Genomic DNA, 12,976 nt, shown 5'->3' with positions numbered 1-12,976 from the left:
TCAATGAACACAGGTCACTTTAATAACGTTTACATATTGTTTTACCCACTACATACAGTGGCAAGAAAAAGTACGTGAACACTTTAGAATTACCTGGATTTCTGCATAAATTGGTCATGAAATTTGATCTGATCTTCATCTAATTCACAACAATAGACAAACAGTCTGCTAAATCTAATTACACACAAACAATTATACGTTGTCATGTCTTTATTGAACACACTGTGTAAACATTCACAGTGTATGGTGTAAAAAGAATGTGAACCCTTGGATTTGATAACTGGTTGACCCTCCTTTGGCAGCAGTAACCTCAACCAAACATTTTCTGTAGCTGCGGGTCAGGAGGAATTTTGGACCATTCCTCTTTACAAAATAGTTTCAGTTCAGCAATGTTCTTGGTATGTCTGGTGTGAACCGCTCAAGGTCATGCCACAGCATCTCAATTGGGTTGAGGTCAGGACTCTGACCAATCCAAAAGGTGTATTTTCTTCTGTTAAAGCCATTCTGTTGATTTACTACTGTGTTTTGGGTCGTTGTCCTGTTGCATCACTCAACTTCTGTTGAGCTTCAATTGTCGGACAGATAGCCTTACATTCTCCGACAAAAGACTGCCGGTCTCACGGTAATTTACCCGTCATTAACATAAACACATACAGTATAGCATCTCCAGGCCTCCACGCATGTGAATGATACAAACCTTAGAATGTCTTAGAAATCCAAACAAAGTATATGGGCTGCATTTGTTTTGTACACTACTGCTACTCGCTGTTTATCTATGCGTAGTCACGTCACACCTACAGTGGAAGTCAGAAGTTTACATACAATTAGGTTGGAGTCATTAAAACTCCTGTTTCAACCACTCCACAAATTTCTTCTTAACAAACTATAGTTTTGACAAGTCGGTTAGGACATCTACTTTGTGCATGACACAAGTCATTTTTACAATTGTTTACAGACAGATTATTTCACTTATAATTCACTGTATCACAATTCCAGTGGGTCAGAAGTTTACATACACTAAGTTGACTGTGCCTTTAAAAAGCTTGAAAAATTCCAGAAGATTATGTCATGGCTTTAGAAGCTTCTGATAAGCTAATTGACATCATTTGAGTTAATTGGAGGTGTACCTGTGGATGTATATAAAGGCCTACCTTCAAACTCAGTGCCTCTTTGCTTGACATCATGGGAAAATCAAAAGAAATCAGCCAAGACCTCAGAGAAAAATTGTACAACTCCACAAGTCTGGTTCATCCTTGGGAGCAATTTCCAAACGCCTGAAGGTAGTACCACGTTCATCTGTACAAACAATAGTACGCAAGTATAAACACCATGGGACCACGCAGCCGTCATACCGCTCAGAAAGAGACACGTTCTGTCTTCTAGAGATCGTACTTTGGTGCGAAAAGTGCAAATCAATCCCAGAACAGCAGCAAAGGACCTTGTGAAGATGCTGGAGGAAACAGGTACAAAAGTATCTATATCCACAGTAAAACGAGTCCTATATCGACATAACCTGAAAGGCCACTCAGCGAGGAAGAAGCCACTGCTCCAAAACCGCCATAAAAAAAAAAACAGACTACGGATTGCAACTGCACATGGGGACAAAGATCGTACTATTTGGATAAATGTCCTATGGTATGATGAAACAAAAATAGAACTGTTTGGCCATAATGACCATCGTTATGTTTGGAGGAAAAAGGGGGAGGCTTGCAAGCCGAAGAACACCATCCCACCATGAAGCACGGGGGTGGCAGCATCATGTTGTGGGGGTGCTTTGCTGCAGGAGGGACTGGCGCACTTCACAAAATAGATGGCATCATGAGGTAGGAAAATTAGGTGGATATATTGAAGCAACATCTCAAGACATCCGTCAGGAAGTTAAAGCTTGGTCGCAAATGGGTCTTCCAAATGGACAATGACCCCAAGCATACTTCCAAAGTTGTGGCAAAATGGCTTAAGGACAACAAAGTCAAGGTATTGGAGTGGCCATCATAAAGCCCTGACCTCAATCCCATAGAAAATGTGTGGGCAGAACTGAAAAAGTACATGTGAGCAAGGAGGCCTACAAACCTGACCAGCTCTGTCAGGAGGAATGGGCCAACTTATTGTGGGAAGCTTGTGGAAGGCTACCTGAAACATTTGACCAAAGTTAAACAATTTGAAGGCAATGCTACCAAATACTAATTGAGTTTATGTAAACTTCTGACCCACTGGGAATGTGATGAAAGAAATAAAAGCTGAAAGAAATAATTCTTTCTACTATTATTCTGACATTTCATATTCTTAAAATAAAGTGGTGATCCTAACTGACCTAAGACAGGGAATGTTTACGTGGATTAAATGTCAGGAACTGTGAAAAACGGAGTTTAAATGTATTTGGCTAAGGTGTATGTAAACTTCTGACTTCAACTGTAACTACATGTACAAATTACCTCTAACCTGTACCCCCGCACACTGACACGGTACCGGTACACCCTGTATATCGCCTCGTTATTGTGTTACTTTTTATATATTTTTTTACTTTAGTTTATTTGGTAAATATGTTCTTAACTCTTCTTGATCTGCACTGTTGGTTAAGGGCTTGTAAGTAAGCAAGCATTACACGGTAAGGTCTACACTTGTTTTATTCGGCGCATGCGACAAATAACATTTGATTTGATGATGCGACTACAGGCTATTGATGATTTCAGAAAGTGTCAAAAAAAAGCTTAAACACTGTTCCTTGCCTCAGGCTGTTCTCTCAGTAAGCCTTTTGGGGGCCCTAAGTGAGATTTTCTACAAATTTTGCCATGGGGCAGAGAATTTATTTTGCAGTTTTAAAGCTAATATCCTGCAATTCTACCCATTTTGCCATGGGATGTAGAGAATTTTTCTTCAGTTTTAAAACAAATTTCCTGCAATTCTACACATTATGCCCCCTGGAAGTCAGGGCCCCTGGGCACGTGCACTATGTGCCCAGTCAGTATTCAGCCATGATTCTAAGTTTAGATAACTGGCTAGACTAACTTACCAATCTTAAAATTGTTAGCTGACTTTGCTAATTGAGTGACTGTCAGTGACTAACAAAACAAGATAACTGCTGATGCGCAACCAGATTTCAAACTTACACCTTGTGTATTCTACTATTCTAACTCTCAACAGTAAGTTGAGACCACAACTGAGCTCCCCCCTAGCGGCAGGGCCCTAAGTGACCGCTTATATTGCTTATGCCTGGAGCTGGCCCTACATATTTTCATCCATTACACTATTCTCAATTTAATCTTGTATTTACTAATATGTCAAATTTGTTTCGATTTAGAATGGCCCATTATAATAGGCAGGGGAAAAAGGACATGTCGTCCGTATGCTATGCACATGGAGGCAGCTTTCTGCCAGTTTGCACTCCATGCATCAACCACTGTTTGAGGAGCCTGCAGCCTCTCGTTGCATGACAGATAAATTCACCCAAACTCTGTAATCCATGGGCTCTCCATGGGTGTTTTGAATTAATTGCTGTCCATTTCATTGTGTTCGGCTTTGAAACAACATCCACAACGACCATACTTAGTTTAAACCTGTTGTTGAATTTCTTTCTTCAAATTGATCAATCGCAGTAAGGCAAGTTTTAAAAGCATGATACTGTTTTGATGATAAGTGTTCCATGTGATTTTCGATTGCATTTGCATTTATGTCAGAGTGGTTAGAGCAGGGGTCTCCAACAGGTCAATCGAAAAGCTACCAGTAGCTCACAGCCCACATATGAGTAGCTCGCCAATCAATTCAGAAAGTACATGCAATTTTTCATGTTTTCCACAACAAACTATCATAAACAAAACTCACAAGTATCAGACACAGCTCCCCTAATTAACGCAACATTTACATTATCCCACCCCTGGTTAGCCATTATTGGCTTAAAAAGCCAAACATAACACTATCTGCCAATATATTTCCAGCAATATTGCCCCTGTCTGTCTGTGTGGTGCGTGCATTTGTCTATCACTGCCAGTTGATAGATGTGATAACCATCTTGTGGGTTGACGGAAATACTTTCCCCAAAACCTTCTCAATGAAATGTTAACTGCAAAGTAGGCTTACCTGGCAGAAGTATATCATAAGTAAGTATATAATTTGTATTTACTATTTGTTATTTGCAAACTTTACCATGAAATGAGCAGCAGCAGTACAGAACCACTGCTTTACCAGTACATTCCTCACCTCGCTAGATGCACAATTAAAGGATATTTACACCAAAACAAAGTCTACATTTGTTTGTTATCTTCCAGACCCCCAAAATATTGTCTTCTGAACTGATTTAAGCATTGACATGGACTCAGAACATCCAATAAAAACAATTCACTATGACCAATTGTAATTTTGAGAGTGAAAAGAAGAACAAAAACGGAGAAAACAATTTTTTTAGGGCCGCCCTTGGAGTTGTTTATTAACCATTATTTTCCTAGGTTTATTGACAGAATATAGTACTTTCTCTTTTACACTAAGGACCCGGGAAGAGTTGCAGGGGAGAGGAGAGAAGAATGTGCCTATTTGAAAGCTAGAAAAAATGTGTAGCTCACAACATGTTTAATTGAGAACTATCTTGCGATGCAAAAAAATGCATAATCCCCTTCTACAGACGGCTATATCGGTCCACTAATACAGGACTAGTAAAGACCCACAAATTATATATTTTTCAAATAATAATATTTTTGGAGAACCCCAACTTCCTGCGGCTATGCCAGTGTGGTGGCAATGCAGTCACCGTAACACGTAACTGCACGAGCTCTGTTTGCAGTTTTCATTTTTCATATAATAGCCGATTTATGCTTGTTCCGGCAATGTGGTCCAGAGGCTTGCGGAGGTCAAATCGAGCTCCGTTCGGTGAAGCCGTGCACCTTCCAAATGTTGTAACGATAACAGAGGGCTCTGTATAGCTCCGCATTTTTAATAGTAAAAATAAAGAAAAACCCTTGAATGAGTAGGTGTGTTCAAACCTTTGACTGGTACTGTATATATAATAAACATTTTAATACTACGTGTCACACACATTATAAATATATGCACATATATACTGTATGTATATAAGGCAGAAATATGTCACATATAGGAAAACAACCAATTCTTGTATATTTCAACATATGTGACGTACACAGTGTACAAAATACTGAGTTGCACCCTCTTTTTTTTTACCTCAGAACATCCTCAATTCATCGGGCATGGACTCTACAAGGTGTCGAAAGCATTCCACAAGGATGCTGGCCATGTTGACGCCAATGCCTCCCACAGTTGTGTCAAGTTGGCCCGTAGTGGATTTCTGCTCCGAATAGCTCGTTCCATCTTATCCAACAGATACTCAATTGGATTGAGATCTGGTGACTGGGCAGACCACTGCAGTAAGCTGAATTCACTGTCATGTTCATGGAACCATTCCTGGATAATCCTTGGCATGGGGCATTATACTGCTGAAAAAATATATTTGCCGATGGAAACACTGCTGACAAACGTGATCGGCAATGATGTTCGGATATGCTGTGGCATTTTAGCTTTGCTCCACTTTTATCAAGGGGCCCAATGTGGGCCATGAAAACACAACCGACACCATCCCACTGCCACCACCAGCCTGCAATATTGACACGTGGCATGATGGATGCATGTACTCATGTGGTTTTCTCCATACCCTAGTCCTCCCAACAGCGTGAAATAGCAGGAACCAGGCAATGTTTTTCCAATTCTCCAGTGTCCAGTGTCTTTGTTCTTTAGCCCACTGCAAGCAGTTTCTTTTGACCTTGTTTGTGTCAAGGCACAACGAGTTGTGTTTTCTTTTATGGGCACCAATGTTGTACTTGGACTGTCAGTTGACTACTGTAAGTGTAGCCCGTCTGTTGCTCTGCACAATTCGTGTCAGCCTCCTTTGTCTTCTTTCATCAATGACCCGTTTTCGACCACTGTCCTGCCAATGGCTGGATGTCCTTTGGGTGGTGGACCATTCTTGATACACACGGGAAACTGTTGAGCGTGAAAAACCCAGCAGTCTTGCAGTTCCCCTTTCAAAAGGCACTTAAATCTTGTCTTGCCCATTCACCCTCTGAATGGCACACATACACAATCCATGTCTCAATTATCTCAAGGCTTAAAAATCCTTCTTTAACCTGTCTCCTCCCCTTCATCTACACTGATTGAAGCAAATTTAAGAGGTGACATCAATAAGGAATCATAGCTTTCACCTGGTCAGTTTATGTCATGGAAAGAGTAGGTGTTCCTAATGTTTTCTACACTCAGTGTGTATGTACTTATATGTACTATGTGTGTGGATACATATACACCATATGAATATGCCATATGCCCATATAAAACATAAGCAATACACATATTTTGGCATGTATTACTTTTCCGTATGGGAGGAGCTTATTTGATGTGCTATGCCATAAATCATATCAGAACCAATTACGTTGAAGTCACTGCAGGTGGGTGGTAAGGTGATTCCCAGATCGGTTCCCGCTGCTCCAGGTTTACTCGCCATTCCGGGGCGGATGAAAGGGAGTGGGCTCGTGGATCAAGCATCCCAGCGGGTGTTGCTATTCAAATGGTATGTAAATGCTCGGTAACAGGCTACCTTTGAAACTTTGCACACACCTTCAATCGTGCATCTCCGTTGAGCACACCTGATACCATATGCATTACATGCGCTAAAAACAACAGCAACGCCAAGGGTTGCCTGCTAATTGATGTGCTAATCTATTGCAGCACCTGCCATGGTGACTCTTCTCACTGGCACAGTGGCGGTCTTACTCATCCAATATGTTTAAGTACACTGGAACGCCTTCCAAGAGTAGTAACTATGGCAATTAGGTTTGATTTCCGATAAACGCTAGGTCCGAATGGTCAGAGGGTGTGAAAATATGTCAGCATTTCCTAATCATTGTCTCACTTCATACATGATGCTAATCTAAAACTATACCCAGCAAGCTTGCACATACAGTACTTCAATTCAACTTCTATCGCAACACGAAAGAGAGAGAGAGAGAGAGAGAGAGAGAGAACCCAAATCTGTAGCTTTACCTGGACCGGAGCAGAAGGAGGCAATTACAGCCAATATACAGGTGAAACTGAGATAGGGCATCCATGAATATTGGTCCTGTAAGAGAGAAAGGGAGCAGCATTATTTCTCCAGAGTCTGTACACTTCATTTAGAATAAGTATTTCAGTTGTATATCTATAAACAGTGCACCCATTTCAAAGTTCTAATGTTCAGAGTAAAGTTTTGCTCTGTTTGTTCATTTTGGTGTATTCCAATGTTGGGGTTAGTGAGACTAGCTGCAGTATTGCGTCTCAAACCAGGCGTTCGATCACGTGGCAGGACTCAAACAAAAGACACTCAATGTGGATGACATGACTGACTGTTGAATAAACACAGCTGGTTGATGAATGTAAAATTTGAATAGATACTTGTTGTGAGTGAAAGTGATGCTGTGTAGTTATGCACTGTTGGCACGCCCTTACAAAAAAAAGTTCTGACTATTTTTCTCACGAGTCAGACACATGGTTTTCAGACGTGTGAAGTTTCAAAAGTACAGTTTTCAAATGTTTTAAAACCTTTTCCTACACGTTTATTTTTCACCACTTCCAGCTACATCTGGTCTCCCATCCAGGGACCAATCAGGACTAACCCTGCTTAGCTTCAGATGCCAGCAGTGGAACGCATGCTATCGTGCCGGAATGAATGTGGAAATACTTCCAACTGGAAAAAAGGCCGCGACAGCAATGCCCAGGGTAAGATAACCAAAGAGGTAAAATTGCAAGAAAGAGGGAGGCATTTATCATAACCAATTATTAATTGAATTTTTTTTTTGCATAAACGATTTCCTTGCAATATTTTGTTTTGCTATCAATACTTTTGGGTTAATATTATGCTTTCAATTGTATTATTTTTGTTTGCAATACAACAAAAATGTTGTTCTTGAAGTTTTGATTGATATTATTGACACAAAAGTAACTAACTAGAGGATTGCACCATATAATAACACTGTTAATCTTTTAAAGGTGTTTAAAGTGGCAAAACTTAATTAAAACATGAACCACGTGTTCACCCCACCACAGTTTTGGTAAAAAGCTGAGGGATGGGGCTGGAGAAATGCAACCACTCAAATCCATAGACTATTGTTTTAACCATGTTTTTAGGATATACAGTGTTAGTTTACATTTCATTTGTTTGCAAACATTGAAGTAAATGTGGAGTTTTCTTCCAAGTGAAACTGCAAAATAGATTTTCACATGTGGAATTGTAAGTTCTTCACACTGTCACGCCCTGACCATAGAGAGCTTTTTATTCTCTATGTTGGTTAGGTCGGGGTCTGATTAAGGGTGGGTTATCTAGGTGAATTATATTTCTATGTTGGCCTGGTATGGTTCCCAATCAGAGGCAGCTGTTTATCGTTATCTCTGATTGGGGATCATATTTAGCTAGCCATTGTGCTTTGTGGGATCTTGACTATGTGTAGTTGCCTGTTATAACTATTTTGAGCTTCACGTTTCGTTTGGTTCGCGTTATTGTTTTTGTTCTTTGAGTTCTCTCCCTAATAAAAGGGATGGAAACATACCACGCTGCATCTTGGTCCAATCATTATGACGATCGTGACACACACACCCAAGCTTTTTTCACATGTGACACTGCAAATATGTTTCTCACATGTGAAAATTTAACATTTGAAGCTGCTAATTTCAAGTGAAACCACAAATCACATGTGAGGTGAAAACATGTTATTCTCCTCACATGTGAAAATGTGGTGTTAACATGTGAACATGAAAACAAGGTTTCACATATGACATTTAAGCTCAACGTGTCAAAACTGCTATTTCACATCTGAAACTGCAAATTTGACATGTGTTTTTTTTGTAAGGGTGGCTGGAACCCAAGTCTTCAGAATATGTGGCCAGAACAAACCCTTTTTTAAACTCCACTGGACAAAAATATAAAATGCAACATGTAAAGTGTTGGTCTCATGTTCATGAGCTGAAATAAAAGATCCCAGAATTTTTTCATACGCACAAAAAGCATATTTCTTTCACATTTTGAGCACAAATTTGTTTAAAATCCCTGTTAGTGAGCATTTCTCCTTTGCCAAGATAATCAATCCACCTGACAGGTGTGGCATATCAAGAAGCTGATCAAACAGCATGATCTTTACACAGCTGCACCTTGAAGTGGGGATTACAAAAGGCAACTAAAAAATGTGCAGTTGTCACACAACAAAATGCCACAGATGTCTCAAGTTTTGTGGCAGCATGTAATTGGCATGCTGATTGATGGAATTGTCCACCAGAGCTGTTTTCAGATAATTTTATGTTAATTTATATACCAGAAGGCGCCTCCAACATCGTTTTAGAGAATTTGGCAGTACGTCCAACTGGCCTCAAAAACGCTGACCACGTGTAACCACGCCAGCCTAGGAATACTAAAGTATTCAGACCAAGACTTTTTCCACATTCTGTTACATTAAAGCCTTATTCTAAAATGTATTAATAGTTTTATCTGAAATATCATAGACATAAGTATTCAGACCCTTTACTCAGTACTTTGTTGAAGCACCTTTGGCAACGATTACAGCCTCAAGTCTTCTTGGGTATGACGCTACAAGCTTGGCACACCTGTATTTGGGGAGTTTCTCTCATTCTTCTCTGCAGATCCTCTCAAGTTCTGTCAGGTTGGATGGGGAGCGTTGCTGCACAGCTATTTTCAGGTCTCTCCAAAAATGTTAGATCGGGCTGAATTCAGGGCTCTGGCCGGGCCACTCAAGGACATTCAGAGACTTGTCCCGATGCCACTCCTTCGTTGTCTTGGCTGTGTGCTTAGGGTCATTGTCCTGTTGGAAGGTGAACCTTCGCCCCATTCTGAGGTCCTGAGCAGGTTTTCATCAAGGATCTCTCTGTACTTTGCTCTGTTCATATTTGCCTCGATCCTGACTAGTTTCCTAGTCCCTGCCGCTGAATAACATCCCTACAGCGTGATGCTGCCACCACCATGCTTCACCTTAGGGATGGTGCCAGGTTTCCTCCAGACGTGACCCTTGGCATTTAGGCCAAAGAGTTACATTTTGGTTTCATCAGAACAGAGAATGATCTTGTTTCTCATGGTCTGAGAGTCTTTAGCTGCCTTTTGGCAAACTCCAAGCGGGCTGTCATGTACCTTTTACTGAGGAGTGGCTTCCGTCTGGCCACTCTACCAAAAAGGCATGATTGGTGGAGATGATTGTCCTTCTGGAAAGTTCTCCCATCTCCACAGAGGAACTCTAGAGCTCTGTCAGAGTGACCATCGGGTTCTTGGTCACCTTGACCAAGGCCCTTCTCCCCTGATTGCTCAGTTTGGCCGGGCGGTCAGCTCTAGGAAGAGTCTTGGTGGTTCCAAACTTCTTCCATTTAAGAATGATGTAGGCCACTGTGTTCTTGGGGACCTTCAATGCTGCAGAAATGTTTTGGAACCTTTCCCCAGATCTGTGCCTCAACACAATCCTGTCCCAGAGCTCTACAGACAATTCCTTCGACCACATGGCTTGGTTTTTGCTCTGACATACACTGTCAATTGTGGGACCTTATATAGACAGGTGTGTGTCTTTCCAAATCACGTCCAATCACTTGAATTTACCACAGGTGGACTCCAAGTTGTAGAAACATCTCAAGGATGATCAATCGAAACAGGATGCACCTAAGCTCAATTTCGAGTCTCATAGCAAAGGGTCTGAAGTCTTCTGTAAATAAGGTATTTCTGTTTATTATATATAATACATTTGCAAACATTTCTAAAAACCTGTTGTTACTTTGTCATTACAGGGTATTGTGTGTAAATTGATGAGGAAAAACATTTATTCAATATTTTAGAATAAGGCTGTAACGTAACAAAAAGTTTAAAAAGTCAAGGGGTCTGAATACTTGCCGAAAGCACTATATAGTGTTTTGCAAAAGAAAGTCATAAAAAAATCTGAGAGCAGTAATATGTACACAAATGAAGGTTCCCATAGGCAATCATTTCTGATGATAAAAAAAAGTGAAAAATTGGTAGATATGGCGTCTTGGAAATAAACTCTTAATATTTACTTGGTTATTGTTTTTAGAACCTCCATATTGGTTCCAAAAACGCCTATTGCATGATATCAAGAGGTTATATTCCAGGGCATTTATGAAACTGTCAGGAATCAAGGCTTGTAGCAGGCATTTTGCATTTCTTTGGGAATTTTAACAGCCCAAGGACAACAATGTCACTCTGGATTCATAACTTCATTGAATTCCAGTCTTAATAAAAGACAGCAACCTGTTCACTGATGCGGTTGACATGTAGACATGACTCAGAGGAGTGTGTGTTGCACAGTGGATAGGCTGCACTGACCTGGAAATTGAGGAACACAGTGAGAAGGCCAAAGAAGAAGGCCATGGCGCTGAAGCCGAAGATGAGGAGGGGTCTTCTGCCGATGCGCTCAATCACAAGTCCCTGGGGGAGAGAGAATGGAAGAAAACACTGGAACAGTGAGGAACTACCAGGACTTGTCCAATTGAACGCTCATTCTAATTGCAAAACATATTTTTTTAAATTACTGTCGTCTGTCCTAATTAAATAAACAAAACCTAGCATTGACATTATTTCATAATTTCTTTCCACTGTCATTCTAGTACTGGCATAGTATAGACAGGTTTTTTCTCCGGTGAATATATTTCTACCAGTTATTGTGTGTGTGTTTAATATTGTGTTCTGTGGTAATAGTTGTGGTATAGGGGATAATAAACTCTAGGGGTTGAGACCGGAGTTTGCGACCGGAGATCGAAACCCTCTCCCAGAAGCTTAGCCAAAGCCCAGGATATTTCCATTCCCAATATGGGGGACAAGCATCTGAGCATGAAAGTATTCATAGCACGACCACCACCTATCCCATGCAGTCGGATTCCGCAATGTCGTTCAAGGGTCACTGGTTACTTTAAAGCAACACCCCAGGGGTCCCTGGGTGGAAAGAGAGAGACGAGAGAATGTGGTCTTGTTCTGTGGATGAGATAGTATCGTCAGTGCTGAAATAAGGCAAACAATGAAAGCCCGAAGCGGGCGGTTCAAGGACAATTGAAATACATGTATTACGCCCTAATCTATGGATATCACATGACTGGGAATACAGATATGCACCTGTTGGTCACAGATACCTTTAAAAAAAAAAGGTAGGGGCATGGATCAGAAAACTAGTCAGTATCTGGTGTGACCACCATTTGACTAATGCAGCGCAACATATCCCCCTTGAATAGAATTGATCAGGCTGTTGACTGTGGCCTGTGGAATGTTGTCCCACTCCTCTTCAATGGCTGCGCGAAGTTGCTGGATATTAGTGGGAACTGAAACACGCTGTCGTACACGTTGATCCAGAGCATCCAAAACATGCTCAATGGGTGACATGCCTGGTGAGTATGCAGTCCATGAAAGAACTTGGACATTTTGAGCTTCAGGAAATGTGTACAGATCTTTGCGACATGGGGCCGTGCATTATCATGCAAAAACATGAGGTAATGGCGGCGGATGAATGGCACAACAATGGGCCTCAGGATCTCGTCACTGTATCTCTGTGCATTCAAATTGCCATCGATAAAATGCAATTGTGTTTGTTGTCCATAGCTTATGCCTGGCAACAGCTCTAGTGGACATTCCTGAAGTCAGCGGCATTGTGTTATGTGGCAAAACTGCACATTTTAGAGTGGCCTTTTATTTACAAGGTGCACCTGTGTAACGAGCATGCTGATTAATCAGCTTCTTGATATGTAACACCTGTCAGGTGGATGGATTATCTTGGCAAAGGATAAATGCTTACTAACAGGGATGAAAACAAAAAATAAATAAGAAACTAGCTTTTTGTGCATATGGAACATTTCTGGGATATTTTATTTTAGCCCATGAAACATGGATCCAACACTTTGCATGTTGCGTTTATATTTTTGTTCAGTAGTTTAGTTTATTAATTCAACCATTTAGAAAAAC

At 40.8% G+C, this 12,976-nt stretch overlaps 1 protein-coding gene across 2 annotated transcripts in view; it reads right to left on the bottom strand.

Annotated features, from left to right (window-relative positions):
• The window catches only part of slc2a9l2 (solute carrier family 2 member 9, like 2), a 255,738-nt gene that overhangs the window by 117,304 nt on the left and 125,458 nt on the right, over nt 1-12,976 (bottom strand). For both annotated transcript variants that reach the window (XM_039014439.1, XM_039014447.1), the window contains 2 exons: nt 11,354-11,455; nt 7,036-7,111 (listed from right to left, as the gene is read on the bottom strand). In XM_039014439.1, the coding sequence (XP_038870367.1) occupies nt 7,036-7,111; nt 11,354-11,455 (178 nt within the window). The remainder of the gene's footprint in view (nt 1-7,035; nt 7,112-11,353; nt 11,456-12,976) is intronic.

This window comes from Salvelinus namaycush, chromosome 2 (genome assembly GCF_016432855.1).
Source record: "Salvelinus namaycush isolate Seneca chromosome 2, SaNama_1.0, whole genome shotgun sequence".
Classification (NCBI taxonomy): domain Eukaryota; kingdom Metazoa; phylum Chordata; class Actinopteri; order Salmoniformes; family Salmonidae; genus Salvelinus; species Salvelinus namaycush.
The sequence above is the reverse complement of the archived record's forward strand: the minus strand, read 5'-3'. Positions and strand labels throughout refer to the sequence as shown.